General features: G+C 44.1%; 1 protein-coding gene across 2 annotated transcripts in view; it reads right to left on the bottom strand.

The window, feature by feature from the left end:
- Window positions 1–3,537: 3,537 nt before the first annotated feature.
- Window positions 3,538–18,425, bottom strand: part of LOC129188639 (interleukin-1 receptor accessory protein-like 1) — a 210,332-nt gene continuing 195,444 nt past the window's right edge. The window contains exons 9-12 of one of the 2 annotated variants that reach the window (XM_054789477.1): window positions 17,567–17,713; window positions 13,782–13,952; window positions 11,093–11,137; window positions 3,538–9,495 (exon numbers count right to left, since the gene is read on the bottom strand). In XM_054789477.1, the coding sequence (XP_054645452.1) occupies window positions 8,768–9,495; window positions 11,093–11,137; window positions 13,782–13,952; window positions 17,567–17,713 (1,091 nt within the window). In that variant the 3' untranslated portion in view covers window positions 3,538–8,767. The remainder of the gene's footprint in view (window positions 9,496–11,092; window positions 11,138–13,781; window positions 13,953–17,566; window positions 17,714–18,425) is intronic. The other variant, XM_054789485.1, reaches the window with a different exon arrangement.

Genomic DNA, 18,425 nt, shown 5'->3' with positions numbered 1-18,425 from the left:
TTTATGTCTACTATATTGGGTAATGTGAGTGTAAAGGTGACTATAGGGGTGTTATTTTCTAGGCTTTAACTACAAAAATACCCCAGGAATCCTACTTTGCGGAAATTCACTTGCCACGGTCAGGTCTGGAACCACAAGAAGAAGCACATTAAGATTGTGTAGTGGCCAAGCCAGTCCCCTCCCCTGTTGCCCTCCCACCAATAAAGTAATTGAGATCCTCTCAAATTTGCCAGAAAACATCTTGATGATCCCCAAGACCTTTGGGAAAATACTCTGTGGTCTGACGAGACAAAAGTTTAACTTCTTGGAAGGTGTGTCCCATTACATCTGGCATAAAGGCGATGCCGCATTTTAGAAAAAGAACATCATACCAACAGTATAATGTGGTGGTAGTGTGATGGTCTGGGGCTGCTTCAGGACCTGGAAGACTTGCTGTGATAAATGGAAGCATGAATTCTGCTGAAGGAGAATGTCCGGCCATCAGTTGGTGACCTCAAGCTGAAACAAACTTGGGTTCTGCAGCAGGACAATGATCTAAAACACACCAGCAAGTCCACCTCTGAATGGATGAAGACTTTGAAGTGGCCTAGTCCAAGTCCTGACCTGAATCCTATTGAGATGCTGTGGCATGACCTTAAAAAGGCGCTTCATACTGGAAAAGCCTCCAATGTGGCTGAATGATAACAATTCTGCTGTAAGAGTCTCATTGCAAGTTATCAGACTGGCACAGGAACACTTGATTGTGAATAACCAGTTATTAGGTTTAGGTGGTTCAGTTTTTCACACAGTCATGTAGGTTTGGATGTTTTTTTACCTTAATAAAAAAAAGTTTCATTTAAAAACTGCATTTTGTGTTTAGTTATGTTGTCATTGACTCATATTTAAATTTGTTTGATGATATGAAACATGTAAGTGTGACAAACATGCAAAAAACCAAGAAACCAGGAAGGGGGCAAACACTTTTTCAAACCACTGCATGTGTTCCATGTAAAAATAAAAATAACGTATTAGTATCCATCATGACAAGTATGGCTGTCTTGAAACTACCACCATGAAGTTAACCCAATGTGCAATTGCAATAATGTGGCGTCGCTTGCCCCCGCAAAAGAAGTTATACTGCGGGTTTTAAACGTAGTTTTCCAATCAAATTAGCGCCTCCACGTTATTCACTACGTCACAATGAAACACCGGAAGTGATGTCTCGCCTCGGTCAACCTACTGTCGCATGTTCCATTGTTTATTTTTGTCTTATCATTTTCGTTGGCTTCTCGTCTCAGCCATTCACGAATTATGTTAATGTAATTGTTTAATCAGCCTAAAAGGCAATTAAACAGCAGATTTCACACGACAAACGTCCACGTGTAGGACGGCAAAGTGTCCGCCAGATGGCAGCTTTACACTTTAATTTTACTTAATGAGCGCCCATTGGCGCTATGCTGTCGACATGTTGACGTTGTTTTAGAGTACAGTATAGACATAAAATAGTGGTAAAAAGGTGGACTTCAGTGTGGCTATTTATTACAGATGTAAAAAAACAAAAAAACACACGTCTTTTGAGTAAATGTATTGATTGTGTTCTTACCTACACGTGCAGTATTGTCATACATTGAGAAGGGGGCTGCTTGAGTTAGATGTATTAAAACAGTACAGCACACAATTAAAGCATTAGGTACACTACTATTAGTTGATTAATGCCAGGGGTGTCCAAACTTTATATATACAGAAAAAAATGAAGGATGCCAGAGTCATTTTGATACATTTTTTACATTAAAGATTTCATTTCAGCGCTTGTCATTGTTTGCTAAGCTAGCTGAACAAAACATTGTCATCTCTGTTTTGGAGGTGACAAAGCCAATTAGTGTAATATCTAATAATATATGTCATTAATAATGATTTCATGTAACTTTCTATTGACAAAAATGACTAAAACGTTCATCAAATGCTGTCAGAATACCAGACGTTCAACAAAATGTTACTTCCCAAATAGTAACATAATAAACGTAGTAAGCAAAGTAAAATTAATATTATTGATAAAGTTCAAATGCAACATGTTTTGACTTGTGTTCATTAGGCTTTGGCCATCCAACAGCAGCGATGTTCAACTAGAAGAATTCCTATTTGCAGCTTTTGAGACCGACCCGGTGGCTTTTACACTACCGTATTTTACTGCTTACTGTATTTAACTATTTTAAAAAATAGTAATAGCATGCATGCTAGAACCTAGCGTAGCCATAGACGTGACAGTGTTCTGTGTGTGAGCTTTTGTATGTAAACATGTACATGTGTGCAATTAGCTTTATTGCACAGGCTGCTATTACTTTGCAGACAGGCCCATACAAGATATGACGAATAATAAGATGGGCTTTTTTGCTATGCAATTAGCAGCCCCGATGGCGGCTTTGCACGTGCATGAGATATTGGCGATATTGATTTGTCCACCTAATGAACACCATGCTAGTTAACACTGTCTTGATGTTCATTTTGGTCCTGAATGGAAGAACCTACTACAGGAAGAGGTCAAGGCCTTGTTTTGAAGCAAGTGTCATCAGGGAGGCTAAAAAAGACAAAGACAAGCAAAACAGTCACAGTTGGAATGTGCACGGAGGTCTTGTCTGGTGCACTCATGTCGTGTGGCGTGGTGGTGTACGATAGCTTAGTTCGAAATCCAAGCTGTACCACTTTAAGGGTGTTTGTTCCATGACCACACTTACTGTACAAATGTATAAATAGCTCTCTGTGGAAACATAAACCCTAAAAAATATCTCTTAAAAATGATGACACAGCACGACGCAGTATTAGGGCCACATTGAAAAAAAAAAAAAAAACAGATTTTGCGACTGAAGTCGTACATTTAAAAGAAAAAAGTGGTAATATTACACGGCTAAAGTCGTAAATCTACAAGAAAAAAGTGGTAATATTACGTGACTAAAGTCGTAAATTTACGAGGATAAAGTCGGAATATTACGTGACTAAAGTCGTAAATTAACGGAAAAAAGTCATAATATTACGTGACCAAAGTCGTAAAATTTACGAGGATAAAGTCGGAATATTACGTGACTAAGGTCAGAAATTTACTAAAAAAAAGTCAATATTACATGACTAAAGTCGTAAATATACGAGGATAAATTCGGAATATTACGTGACTAAAGTCGTAATTTACGAAAAAAAAGTCTTAATATTACGAGACTAAAGTCGTAAATTTACGAGGATAAAGTCGTAATATTACGTGACTAAAGTCGTACATTTACAAGAAAAAAGTCGGAATATTATGTGACTAAAGTCGTAAATTTATGAGGATAAAGTCGGAATATTACGTGACTAAAGTCGTAAATTTACGAAAAAAAAGTCGTAATATTATGGGAAGGAAGGGAACTTTCGTCTTTAGAACGTGGCGGCAGCAAACCAGAGCAGTTGAGCATTTAGCAATTAGACTAGCATGGCTACCCCTTCTCACTTCCGCCGTCCTTACCCCACCCCCTCCACATGCCCAAGGCCAGCGGTCACATAAGCATAGCTGTCTAAGGCAATGCCTGAAACATAGTTACGAGTTTTTTCTCGTAAATGTAGGACTTCGTTATTGTAATATTACGAGTTTTTCTTGTGTATTTACGACTTTATTGTCGTAAATTTACGACTCTATTCTCGAAGTCTCCGATTATTTTAATTCTCCGTCGTAACGCGCCTTGCCTGAGACAGCTATGAAAAGGGGAGACTTATGTGACCTTTGGCCTTGGGCAAAAGTAATATTGCGCCTTTTTTTCTCCTAAATTTACAACCTTCTTGAAATCGCAGAGTGTTTTTTCCCCAATGTGGACCTAATACCACGTCGTAACACACAAGAATGCTTAATACTCTACGGTAGGCCTACTTACTGTCAGTCCAATTCCAAGTATTGTGTGACGGTCCCTAAAAGAGCACAAAGGTTCCACAAGACAGTGTTCTTTCACACACAGACACAAACGACTAGGATGGTGTGACTGTAAATGTGTGTTTTTTTTATTAATAACATGATCTCTTTTCATGTACATTGCATATACATGATAGAAAATACGCCAGAAACAGGAGAGACCCTTGGCTCTCCGCTGTAGTGAAAGTGCCTGGAATTAATTCTGTGCTATATATTTGTCATTTTTACTCATCTTCATCACAGCCATGTCACCACAAATATTGATTGTGAGAGAAAAATGGGCAACCACTTACAACATATATTGGTGCAATGGGACTTTGAAACTCCCTCCTGAATGACTGCTTCTGCTTTGCGAAGCCCTCAGTGGGATTATTATGGCTCGATTGTCTTCTTCTAAATCCTCGTCTTTGTATTTTTACAATGCAGAGTCACGTGCACACTACTCTGCTCGTGCGCCATCCTCTCCGCATTTTTCCCATTCAAACATTTTCCTGCTTAAAAAAAACACACACATACGACTAGCCTGTTTTTGCAACTCCATGAAAGTGTCAATAAAAACAAGACATCAAAAAGAGAACTAGGTCATGATCATTGTTTTGATGGAAGATAGAATATCTCAGCGAGTGTGTAGATTCTCTGTCATCCAGGTGATGGTTGAAGGTTGAATCGGGGCAACTCTTTTTGTTTGTTGAACACCCTCAGACAAAAGCTGGTTGGCCTCAAAAACAAGAGAAACAAACTCAGCACTGTTGTTTATGCAGTGCAGTGTAGTGAGGAGTGCAATGGACTCTACCATGGAGAGACCAAACAACCCTTCTACAAATGTACAGTATGGCACAACACAGGAGAGCAGTTTTTTCATATCCAGAGTCAGTAGTCCATTAGCATCTCACAAAGAAGGGAGAAAGAATGATTTACCGGTCGATCTACTGTACGTTCCTCTCCTCACCTATGGTCATGAGCCTTCGGTAGTGACCAAAAGAACAAGATGGCAGGTACAAGCGGCCGGAATTAGTTTTCTCCGTAGGGTGGCTGGGCTCTCCCTGAGAGACAAGGTGAGAAGCACTGTCATCCGGGAGAAACATTAAAGGAGCCATATGACGTGGCTTGGGCATCTGGTCAGGATGCCACTCGGACGCCTCCTTGGGGAGGTGTTCAGGGCACGTCCGACCGGTAGGAGGTCTCTGGGAAGACCCAGGACACGCCGGAGACTATGTCTCTCAACCGACCTGGGAACGCCTCAGGATCCGCCGGGAGGAGCTGGACCAAATTGCCGGGGAGAGGGACATCTGAGCTTCCCTGCTGTCGCCGTGACCCAACCTCGGATAATTGGTAGAAGATGGATGATTAGAAAGAAGGGACATTCTTTTGAGGACAATCATTGTCCAAATTCTGGATAGAGGTGTGAAAGCCATGTATGTCACACTAGAAAGTCCCTTCCTAAACAGAGGAGGTTTGCACCATCACCTGTTGTCTCACCGTCTGTCTGCTATAATCTCTCCCCCAAAGATTGTCTCATTCAAAAGAAAGAGTGACCTCAAACGAGTTGTTGTGCCACCAGATAGGCGAACAACATATTGTTAAGCAGGACAGTCGTTCACCTGGCGATAACAACCAACCTACAGACCCAAGGGGCAGACCCACCAGGGACATAAATAGGGAAACTCCACAACTAAATTTTTAGAACGAAATGTGAAAAGTTTTTGTTGTGTTGTGCCATACGTTTGTATAAGAGTACTTGGGTCTCTCCAATGTGGGGGCCATTGCACTCCTTACTACACTGCACTGTGTAAATAATGGGGAGTTTGCTTTTCTGGATTTTGCCCTCGGGGTGAACCAGCTTTGGTCTGACGGTGTTCAACAGACAAGAAGAGTCCCAAGTTGCCCCGATTCAACCTTTATGGATTACGAGTCAGTGACTTCTTGGATTGCCTCACTTGAACTGGCTTGTATTTTCATATACTTTCTTTTCCTTCTTCTTCAGTTCTTTCTAAAAACGCTAAAAGGCAGAATCAACCGAGCACCCGACCGCTCCAATGTCTTGACTTTTATATCTGTTGGTTCTCCAATACTGAGCGTTGCTCTGGACCTCCTCTAAAAGGCGCCTTGCGATAACTTCTGTTGTGAATTGGCCTCCTTACTTCACCTATCCACCATCTTCATCTTATCAAGACATGGAACAGTTAAGGGACATTCACAAAGCAAGGACCTCAACCCTGTCAAGCACCTCTGGGATAAACTAGAACACAAAAAGTGAACAGACATGAGTGACCTTTGCTTAAGAGTTGCCAAGGACGGACTATGATGTTCTTCCATGCGCACATCCCGCATCAGAGTGTAATTGTTGCCATCGGGATGGAACCTTTTGGTGCCAGTTATTTTGAAGAAAATTACAGTTCAGCTTGTTAACAAAACATAAACAACACAAATAAAGACCCAGATGCAGTCATTTCGTGACTGATTCCTGCTTTCGCACAGAGAACTAACAACACACATCAACCTGAGTTGGAAGGTCAAAGCCCTATTGTATGCCCTATTGTTTAACTGGCCTCTGTCCTGCTGGCAAGATGGGATGGCGCTCGGCTTAACACAGCTGTCATTTAGGAGGAAGTGATGGTTTAGCCCTAGTCCGACAGCAGGAACGGGATGTGGCCTCGGGCGATGACACGCTTCCCTCTTTCCTCTGTCCCCGTCGTCAGCAGCATAGTTGCATCGAGGTGCTGCTGATCCTTCCAAGGTGCTACCAGGGGTGCGCTAACAGTGTCACAATTAGCCTTGACAATTACGACATTACCCAAATACAGTACTGTGCAAAAGTCTCAGGGCAATACTATCTTTGTCAGCCCAACGGGGGGTCGGCATTTACGATCAAAAGAGCCATTTTGCCCCCTCGCCCACTAAAGGAAAATTGTCTGGAGCCACAAAACGTAACAGCTTATAAACTTTTCCAAGTTTGAAGCTTTATTTTACTTGTTATGACAGAATAAACCAACACAAGTGGAGTGTGCATCTATAATGGATGCCAACTCGTGGGGTTGTGATCGTACCTCACTACCTGATGCCTCAAGAAATGCGCAGCCCAGCGAATTGACAGCCTGTTCCTTTTAGCTCGCTGGCTAACGCTGTTCGGGTTCAAGCCCGGCGTGTGCAGGGATGGCCACTGTTACACGTGTAGGTTTACTTTCTACTTTTTTTTCCTACTTTTCTACTGACAACTTTTCAGAAAATAGGTGCTTGTTTTGAAAACGTCTTTCAACGTTTTTTGTTGTTTCTCGCCACGTATCAAGCATTGTCGGCAGGGAAGACAACGGAACCTGTCTGTTCAGAATTAAAAACCTTTCTACAGAAATGTTTCTTTTTTGGGGGGGGATATATTAATGGTTAGCCTACCGTGGGGGGGAAAAATCCAAGTCAGAACTCAGCTATGATGCATTCACTGTCTTACAGAAAGTCGGGTATTTTTAACTGTCTTAAAAAATGAGCATTTTCTCCACTCGGGTGCAAAAAAAAAAAAAAATTCTAGCATTGTGAAGGGATCCAAAACAATGAGGCTGAAGGCTGGAATCACGGGTTGCCGACCCCTGATCTAACAGGATAGATGAGATAGATACAAATAGCAGCATTAAACAAAAATACATATTCATTTTGGTCCATTGGGGACCCCATTGCACTTTGCTGCGTGGATACAAGAATTTATTCCTAGAAGTTGCCCTCCTCCATGAACCCGCAAGTAGCCTGCTAGCTAACAAACACAAAAATGGCCAGTGCTGAGGCGTTAAAAAGAATGTTTTCCAGTAACGGGTAATGCAATTCATTACTATTTAACGCCGTTGAAGTGAAACGTGGTGTCTTATTACGCACACGCTCTCTTATTACGCAGGAAAACACTGCCCCCTGGCGTTTTGGCAGAATTGGAGAATTTTAGATAATTGCAAGGTTGATCTCATAAGACATCTCTCAACGGCACACGTCACTACAAAGCTAAATGCCAATTATTTCACATATTTAAATGCTTTTTAAAAAAGGAACTGGATAGTTACTTTCCCTGGTGATTAATTACATATTAAAGCAATCGGCCCAACACTGAATACGGCGCTCTGCTGTTTTTTCCCACTTTTATTAACAATTCTGCACTTTGTGTGACATTCCAGTTCCAAATCTAAAACTGGCCGAAGACTTTTGCACTTTAGTACTGCATTTTTGCTCCCTCTTGCTATGTAAGACATACAGTGAATTTCCATTAGAGGGCTGAGAGCTATCTATGCACTTCTGCACGTCTAAACTAGGCAATTTCTTTGCTATTTAAGTCCTTCTGTCACACACAAATAACCCTCTGATACAAAAATATACTCTTTTCATAAAATAATATAGGTTTTTGATTTTCTGTGATAGAATTATTTGTTAAGGTAAGTAACAAGTCCACGTCATCCCGATACAAAGAGCGACGTAAGCCAAGCATTTGTCAGGTATCACTCCCGCTCTTTGGGGCTTGTGACTCCTGAGTTTGTGTGAGACGTCGCTCCTGGAGATCAATCCCACACCCTCCATTCAAACCCCCCCTTCGCGCACACACACACACACACACACACACACACACACACACATACAATATAGCTTGTCCGACACGTTGCTCCAGAAACCCAAACACAAAAAGTCCCAACTGACAACATAAAGAATGTCATCAACAAAAAGAAATGCTACAAAGAATTACAAACACTATGTACAGGACCCTGTATTCCGGCACTTTCCCAGCCATATTAGCCGTTTTTGGCTTCTGTTTATGTGTTTTTACAGGCATGGAGCAAGACAGCTGCTTTTTTTTTGCCGTTCCACTTTGATAAGAACTTTCCGTGGCGTCTGTCACCAGATGACGCTGGATATGCTGGTCTCTCGGGGCAGCAGTGGCAGCATGGCGTTGTTGCTGTGGCCTTCCTCCAAACTCTGCTGCCGCGGGGACTTGGACTGTGGCCGCTGTCCATTCAGGAGTGTCATGGGGATGTTGCAGTACGTGTGCTGGTTTCTGCTGGAGGACAGGTGCGGGAGGGTGCCCCCCGGCGTCAGCTCGTAGTCGTAATTACGGTAGTAGTGTTTCTGTCTCATCTGGGTGTGGTACGAGTTGTGGAGAGTGGAGCGCAAGTCCGGGTGTGCCGTCGCCATGGCCGTGGAGGTTGCCGCCGCCATGGAGATGGCTGACACTGCCTGGAGCTCGCCGAAAGGCCCCTGCTCGCTGACATCCAGTGCTTGCTCGTGGGAAATGCTCAGGGGCTCAGTGCGCTTGAACGGCATCTCGTACAGCAGCTGCTTCCAGAACTTGGAGTCCAGCTTGTTGCTGTTCGGCCCGCGCCACTTGATGACCGTCAGCATTTTGATGGTGTGTTTGAGGGCCTCCACTTCCTGGTAGTTCATGATGCCACGCAACTCTGCACACTCGATGAGGATGACCTTGATCTCTCCCGTTACCAGCATGTTGCGCAGACGCGTCTCCAGCTCAAAGATGCTCCACCCCCTCCGCACCACATAGCTGGGCGTCAGCACAATGATGAGGCGCTTGCTCTGGTCCACGCAGCGTGCAACATCCTCGATGTAAGCTATGGACACACCAGACACACATTAGAATCACTTTCTGTCAGGCAAAGCTGCCTTGCGATGCTGTTGGCAGAGAACTACTTTTTCTGGCATATTATGAACCTGAATTGCTCCATTTTTAAAGGGTCTAAGGATGCCTTTGGGAGATGCAAAGAAAGCTTTGCACAGAATTACCATGAACAATCAGCAGAGGGCTGCAGGGATCAATTGATCTCTGAATAATAAACACTAAAACATCTTAACGCCTAAACTAACAGGCTTAATATTTACCCAGGTTTCCACTAAGGTACACTTCGGTTCATCTCATCTCGTACGGTCTGGAACAGTCAACGTTTGATCTGACTAGGAATCATACGATAGCTAATGAACAGCATTTTCATTTATGGTTGCATGGTAGTCAACCAAGGACATTGTTGTAGCGGTCTCGTATGCTGTACATTCAAATGGCAGGTGCACTCACTGGGACAACAGAAAAAAACGTACACCCGCACCGGACCATCTGATTGCTTCTGATTCCCATTTTTCTCCCTGATTGTTTGCTATTTCTAGTCATAATCAGGCGATGGGTTTGCAAACTGGGCTATCTTGTTGGTGGCAAGATGTACTGCGCAGGCAACACGCTTGGAGCGCTAAACCGAAGACGTGTTGAACAGTCACTTTTGTTGCCAGTACTTGTTGTTATATCACCCATCTGCTGTTTGGGTCTTATGGATCGGCTTGTGATCGGATTGCTTTCTAATCACAGCTGACCTATTCCAAACAGTTTGTCCAGAACCGGTGATTTGGGCCATGCCCGAATTCGACGACAGTGTTAGCTATAGTTAATATGCTAATATTGGCATACAAATAAGATCGGTTCCTATCCGTATCATTTTTTTCTGCCGATAATGATATCAGCATACGAGTAACAAAGTCGCACTCCACACAGCAACAAGCTTGCTAGCTCAGTGTGCCCACGATCTGGAATTAGCAACAGCCTAAGACAGGCTCGCTTCTCCCCAACTCCTTTGTCCAGCTCCTCCCGATCCTGAGGCGTTTCCAGGCCTGCTGAGAGACATGGTCTCTCCAACATGTCCCAGAGAGACCTCCTAGACCTCCTATTGGCCCCACATGCCCTAAACAGGAGGAGTCCGGGAGGCTTCCTAACCAAACGCCTGAGCCACCTCATCTGGCTCCTCTCAGTTTCACCCGCATGACAGTGCTTCACGCCTTATCGCTACGGGAAAGCCCAGCCACCCGTGGGGCAGACCTCGGACACACTGGAGGGATTATGTCTCACAGCTGGCCTGGGAACGCCTTAGTGTCCTCCTGGTGGAACTGGAAGAGGTGGATGGTGACTGGGAAGGATGTATATTGGTTTACTGTATGTATATCCGTATCGGTAATGAAGTGCTGGGCAATATCTGTATCTGACATTGGTAAGAAAGCCAGTACAGAGCATCTCTGTTCAAGCAGAACAAACACTGCTTGTGGAAGAGCACCAAGTTGATGGCATCAAATCAGCTTTAGTTATTGCAGGTGCACATCCAGTAATCTCATCACCTTGCCGCTGCATGATCTCCCCGTGACAAGCATGAAAAACTAGGCGGAAAAAAGTACCTCTAAGTAGTCTGGTGTCATCCTGGAAATGATCACTGGTGAAACCTAAATACAACATAAATATTCAACATTGAAAGGGTGACCAGAAGAATTTCAGTCAACACAAACAACTGACAATGTAGGGACGCATTTCTGTGCCTGCACGGGACAGCGCCGGCCAGGCTGTTCCAGTTTAATATGGGACGTGTAGCATACAAAAGCAGAAGAATGCAGAGTGCGCTGAAATAGTGACAGTAAAAGTGGCGTACACGTTATTTATCTCAAGAGGATTGTAAATGAATGTCCTCTAATGCTGCACAAGTTATGCAACTCCTTGCATTTATATGCCATTTCCCTCATATTAGGGTCCCCTCACATTGAAAACATAATCACTGTCACAGTCTCTGACCTTGGAACGATGCCACAGACCAGCATAATTAGCAGCGGATGCGAGCATACAAAGGAGCGTTAATGATGATGTCATCCAGCTCATCGGCGTGATGAGCCCATCAAAGATAAGAGGGTGATGGTGGTAGTAGGGGTCTCCTTGGGGGGCGGGCAGGTCGTAGTGAGCGTCCTCCACAACAATACGTCAAGACATGCACATGCACAAAGAGCTGGTGGATTGCGCAGCATGCAGTGAGTAAGTACTGGATCGGGACCATGGACGGGAACAGCAGAGTTGCGGCTTCCTGCTGATTGCATTGCTGTGTTTTATCACAGTGGAACCTCACAAGTCGAATGTCTCGCCAGTCATTCAATGAAAATAACAACCGGGCACGATCACCCCATTTCCTGCAAGGCTTCCACAAATCTAGCAAGACTTTCACGTTCGGTGACAGTCTGAAGCAGTGGTTCTCAACTGGTGTGGCCGCAGGACCGACCGTCACCCCTTAATGACAAGCGCCGACCCAAATGGCAAAAGGTTTTCAACTGAAATTTGAAAAATATCAGTGCAGTTTGAATTTGAGGGATAGCAATCCCTTTACGGTTTGAATTTCACGGCTTCACTCTTATCATGGTTTTTAAAAAATATGTGAATTAATCAATCATCACGAAAGGACAAGATCGCGGGTACAAGCGGCCGAAATGAGATTTCGCCGTAGGGGGGCTGGGCTCTCCTTTAGAGGTAAGGTGAGAAGAAGCACTGTCATCTGGGAGAAATTTGGAGTAGAACCGCTGCTCCTCCGCATTGAGGGGAGCCAGATGAAATGGCTCGGGCATCTGGTCAGGATGCCTCCCTGGGGAGGTGTTCAGGGCATGTCCGAACGGTAGGATGCCTGGGGGAAGACCCAGGACATGTTGGAGAGACTATGTCTCTAAACTGGCCTGGGAACGCCTCAGAATCCGCCGGGAGGAGCTGGACGAAGTGTCTGGGGGGACGGAAGTCTGGGCTTCCCTGCTTCGGCTGCTGTCCCCGCGCCCCGACCTCGGATAAGCGGTAGAAGATGGATGGATGTTTACTAGTTGGATACGACCTGCTATTAGTCAAAAATATGCATATTTAAGTAAATGTTAAATTAAACATTTTCAAGTGAAAAATGGTAAATGAAGTAAAATTAAATATAAGGCATTCTGAAGATGTATTCAAAGATGATATGTAGTATTCTATGATGGTCACGCAGGTGACCAGTAGCCGCCGCAAGAAGTAAAAAAAAGAACAAATTCTCCCAATGTAAACGTGTGAGTCTATATTATGTCTTATATATCTTATTTTCTCTTATGTCTCCTATATTGGGTAATACAAGCATCAAGGTGACTATAGGGGCGTTATTTCATGTCTAGAGGGCTCCAATAATGTTAAAACCCGTATTTAGAAGGTCGTAAACAGGTTTTCTATGCTCTAACTAAGAAAATATTTGATTTATAAATAAGGAATCCTACTTTGCGAAAATTCACGAACCAAACCAAACGCTTTCTCAGGCTCAACAAGAGACAGGACTAGCACATTGAACATCTTAACGGCAGTAACTGCGTTACGTCGTAGGTCTTCTTCTAGGACAGCGGGTTTCAAATACCACTGCAGAGCGTTATCGCCACCTTCAGGAGTATTAATGGACGACACCATGCCGCATGACAAAAATCCCCTTCAGAATAAAAGCGCAAAAATTCTTTTTGTATTTTTTTGCCCAGGCAAAGACCCACCAGTTGAGAATCACTGATCTAAAGCATGAACTCTCCAAACAGGCTTTGCTCTTTCTTAGGTTTTCATGTGATGATGTCCCCAAAATGGGAAACAGAACTTATCATGACTTAGGAAAACAGTGGACTGTACTGTGTGTCAGTGTCCTGGCTGTACAATAAGGCTAATGTTGACAACAGTAATGACAATCATCATCATCATTGCTGTCATTCGCTCCCCAAACAAGAAATTGGTGAAATTAAAATTTAAATATGAACAAATCCAAATATTCTGTTCAACCACGAGGTTCCACTGCACATAAAAAAAAATAACTGCAATTTTTCTGCTTTCTTTCAACTAAAAACCAATAAAGAATATCTGTAGCTTCCCCCCCACACACACTGTAAAGGAGGAGCCCTCCATGGCCCCCATCCACTTGAGCGCAGGTCTGACAAAAGGTCTTGCAGGTCCGCTTGTGCCACGACACGGGTGTAAAACACAACACAGCACGGCACCACTGTGCAGACAGCAACGACAGCAAGTCATACAACACGCGACACAATGAGCCTTGCGCGAGCGAGAGCTTACTTCCTGTGGGGATCAAGTCCCTGTCTGGAATGAAGAGTTTATACCCATAATGCTTCTCCAGCACGTCAGGCAGGATCTCCAGGGCAAAGCGTTCCTCCTCTCGGGTCTCCTGACTCCACTGGTCGGGGTCCACTTTCGTGTAGGACAGGTAGGCGTCGTAGTCTTTGTTATCTACGGGAGGAAGCACATCTGCGTGTCAAGTGTTGTTGTGCTGTCAACAGTTCAAACATGTTCCCAAAATAAAAGTTAAAAATAATAAAAACAGAAAATAAAAGTAATGAATTTGGACCACTACAAATAGATTTGGTGTTACAGTACCTGTTTGTCCCGGTTCATAAAAACATTAGACAGTGGAGTGAAAAAGTGTTTGCCCCCTTCCTGATTTATTTATTTTTTGCATGTTTGTCACACTTAAATGTTTCAGATCATCAAACAAATTTAAATATTAGTCAATGACAACACAACTGAACACAAAATGCAGTTTTTAAATTAAACCTTTTATTATTAACACCCCCCCGGTTAAAACATAACTTAACTGAGATTATTTGAGATCTATCAGTCTGGAAAAGGTGATAAACATGGAACAATGGTGAACCTTCCCAGGAGTGGCCGGCCAACCAAAATGACCCCAAGAGCACAGCGATGACTCTCCAAGAGGTCACAAAAGACCCCACAACAACATCCAAAGACCTGCAGGCCCCACTTGCCTCAGTTAAGGTCAGTGTTCATGACTCCATCATAAGAAAGACACTGGGAAAAAACAGCCCATAGAGTTCCAAGACCAAAACCACTGCTGAACAAAAAGAACATTAAGGCTCCTCTCATTTTAGCCAGGAAACATCTTGATGATCCCCAAGACCTTTGGGAAAATACACTGTGGAAGGTGTGTGTCCCATTACATCTGGTGTAAAAGTAACACCCCATTACAGAAAAAGAACAGTAAAATATGGTGGTGGTAGTGTGATGGTCTGGGGCTGTTTTGCTGCTTCAGGACCTGGAAGACTTGCTGTGATAAATAGAACCATGAATTCTGCTGAAGGAGAATGTCCGGCCATCTGTTGGTGACCTCAAGCTGAAAGCAACTTGGGTTCTGCAGCAGGACAATGATCCAAAACACACCAGCAAGTCCACCTCTGAATGGATGAAGAAAAACAAAATGAAGACTTTGGAGTGGCCTAGTCCAAGTCCTGACCTGAATCCTATTGAGATGCTGTGGCATGACCTTAAAAAGGCGCTTCATGCTGGAAAAGCCTCCAATGTGGCTGAATGACAACAATTCTGCAAAATTCCTCCCCAGCGCTGTAAGAGACTCATTGCAAGTTATCACAAACGCTTGATTGCAGTTGTTGTTGCTAAGGGGGGCCCAAGCAGTTATTAGCTTTAGGGGGCAATCACTTTTTCACACAGGGCCATGTAGCTTTGGATTTTTTTCTCCCTCAATGACAAAAGTTTCATTTAAAAACTGCATTTTGTTTGATGATCTGAAACATTTAAGTGTGACAAACATGCAAAAAAAAGGAACCAGGAAGGGGGCAAACACTTCTACACACCACTGTAATGGGACTGTCTGAGCTTGTCGTTACCGCTCTGTACAGTAGATGGCAGTGTAACTGCTTCTTTGCCTGCGGACGAGAGGCCGAAATGCATTTAAAAATAAAATCTCCATCTAAAATCTGCATCATGGCCAATTCCCCACATCAGATGATGATGTCATCTAGCTTCCCTTGCAACCCACTGCCACAGATAGATTGCCGTCCTGTGGGAAACACCACTGCTAATAAAGTTTTTATCCTGTATGGCCTTCCTGATGCAAATCACCCATTTAGGCTTGGAATGAAACGCACACCACTTGCAGCACGTACCTACCAGTGTCATGGCTTTACATGTCCACAACTACAGCAAAAAGCAGAAAGTACTGTACCGTCAATGTCAAATATCTGTTGCATAACAGCTTGGCATTCTCAGAAGCTGAAGCTGAGGGACCACATAGGACGCAGGAGTGCAAGACTGGAATGCAGAGGGGGCAGGTTTGAGGGGGTGGGTGTGCTCTATATACATGCACACGGCGAGCCCGCGGTTACAGAGTGAACTCGTGAACTCGTAGCGGCAAGTGCCAGCTGAGGCGGAGGCGTAATATGCGCCATATCCCCGGGCTCCATTAAGTTTAATGGACACTACACACACTTAACTATGAATGCACACGGGCTATGAGCTGAGAGGTTTTATTTTTTTGTTTTTGGATTGTCAACTTATCGCACATCCAGGACAGCCGGTTGTTGTTGATACACGCTAATTACAATTTTGTGTGATTACGCTGTAGGCTGAAGTTGTTTTGCACACGTGTTTGATGGCCGTTTCAGCTGGAAAGACAATTCAACTACAGAACTTTGGCAGACCACACTGTGCATTCAGGCAACAATCATTAAGGCAATGGCCGGACACAGCGGGTTGAGCTATAATTTAGACTAAGACTCCAAAATATACAGTATATGATAATAACAATGCTTTTTTTGCTTGTCTCTGCTGTTGCAAATTGTGGGGATACGAATGGGACACTAGTGGGATAGGAATGATACCCCTTTTTCCACTGTGACTGGTTCTGAGCTTTTTTTGGAGCTGGTTCTCAGAGCTTTGCTTTTCCATTGTCATGGTTCCACAATTGGTTCGACCTGAGGCTTTTTGGTTCAACCTAAAAAAGAAAGTCCATGAATTACCTCCATCTTTATTACATTGCATTGCAAGTCTAGCAATGGAAAAGGCTCCGAAAACACGGACACCAAAGGAAACCTGCTGTCTCTTGTCCATTTGCACATCCAAAGAAGTGCAGAAGAAATCTGAAACGGCGACAAGAACCCAGCCAGTACTGGATTGCATCAGGAGGCGAGATGCCTGCTGCGTGTTTTTTTTGGTCTTTCTAACAAATAACAAACTTAAGAAATTAAAGGAGGACTACAGAGACCAAAAGAATGACCTCAGAAACAGTGGCAGTGGTCGGAGGAGAGTAATGCTTGACTTTGAGGAGCTCGACACTGGCATGCCAGCTTGCTGCTGAATGCTGGCAAAAACCTCCACTGAAATCCGTGAGACCATCAATTAGGCACAAGTGAGACCTGCCTGGACCCCCGTAAGTTGTATTTGTGTCATGTTCACAGCACAGTTTTGGGAGTAAATTGCATGCTAGCTGGCCTCCACCCTCCCCCTCTCATTAGTGTGTACGGCAGCAAACTGGTTTCATGGTAAAGCCATAGTCATGTAAGAAGTAACATTTATTGTGCGACTGTGTTCTGGTTTAATATGTATTTATCCTTCTGTCAGAAAACAGTGGTGATGAGATGGGTCGTCCTCCCCACGCTACGAGCTCCCCACAAAGCCTGAAGCCTGCAACGTGCAATCTTTATGTTAAAATGTTTTGCATTTTGCACCTTAATTTTTACATTTTTGCATCTTTATATTTTTACCTGTAAGTAATGTGCATTGTCAAGGACTAATTTCCTGATCGGAGGCGTAACCCCTGTGACGTAATGACACAGCTCCACAGGACAATGGAAAATGAAACTGGTGTTGGAGTCAGTTTGCAGGCAGCACGGTTCCAAGTTCGCTACAGTGAAAAAATGGTATGAATGAGCCTCCCAAAGACTTTTAATGAGGGCAAAGAGGCAAAAGGCGCAAAAAACGAATCTCTTTTGTTTGCTGATTACAACAAATTCAGATGGAGTGTTTCTCTGAACCCCTCTCATAACTACAAGCCAAGAACTTGCGTTTTCAACACAATCATTTCCTCTCACCTCCGTCTAAATCCTCACTGCCAAAGTGGTTCCTGTAGAAGAGCATGAGCTCGATCCGGTAGCACTTGTAGAGTGTCACCAGGCAGATGAGCAGCATGAGGATGGCACCCAGACCACCGGCCAGCTCCACCGTGTACATGAGCTCCGCTGATGGGGCATATGCAGAGAGATATAGTCTGTTAAACCATGCGCTGGTGCGCGCTCAAAGAAAGGGGTTGAACATCAGTGACAAGGGTTTGATCTATTTCCTGTACCCGAATGCCTCCCGGCTCATAACACATCACACTGATGCAGACACAGTGATGCTAGTAAACAACGGCTCTGAGTGACACGCCTGTGAAGATCAGTACCGGGTGCGTGTGTGAGGTGATGCGATGCTCCAGGTGATTCAGATTCAAGAGGCCCACTCTGCCCCCCCAGCCTAGAAAAATCTGTATGCATGGAATTGCTTTCGCATTTTGTCATGTCTGCATCTTTCACAGTCTCTCTTCACGTCTACTTCTTATCACCACAGCCAGTGAAGTATCCTGGACTAATTCACTAATTCACTTCACACTAGTCTTTGCGGTCCTCTCCTGGGAAACTCTGTGGCTGCTGATTCCCTCCCCAGGGAGCTAGCTGCTCCGTAAACAGTGCAGGAGGCCAGTGCTCCAGCCGATCACTCATTTTGACAAATGAGCTCCTGACGAGGACATGTGGCAGCATAAAGTTGTTGCATCGGCTCTCAGAGGACAGCAAAATGCATGAATGCAGCAGAAACAGTGCAGATGAGTACAGTCTGCAACTTACAGTGGCGCTCAAGTGTTGCCTGCTGTCGAGATGAGAGCGGTGGGGTGGGGAAAAATGTCATGAAGTGGGA

This window comes from Dunckerocampus dactyliophorus, chromosome 1 (assembly GCF_027744805.1).
Source record: "Dunckerocampus dactyliophorus isolate RoL2022-P2 chromosome 1, RoL_Ddac_1.1, whole genome shotgun sequence".
Taxonomy (NCBI): Eukaryota; Metazoa; Chordata; class Actinopteri; order Syngnathiformes; family Syngnathidae; genus Dunckerocampus; species Dunckerocampus dactyliophorus.
This window is presented reverse-complemented; position numbering and strand designations above follow the sequence as displayed.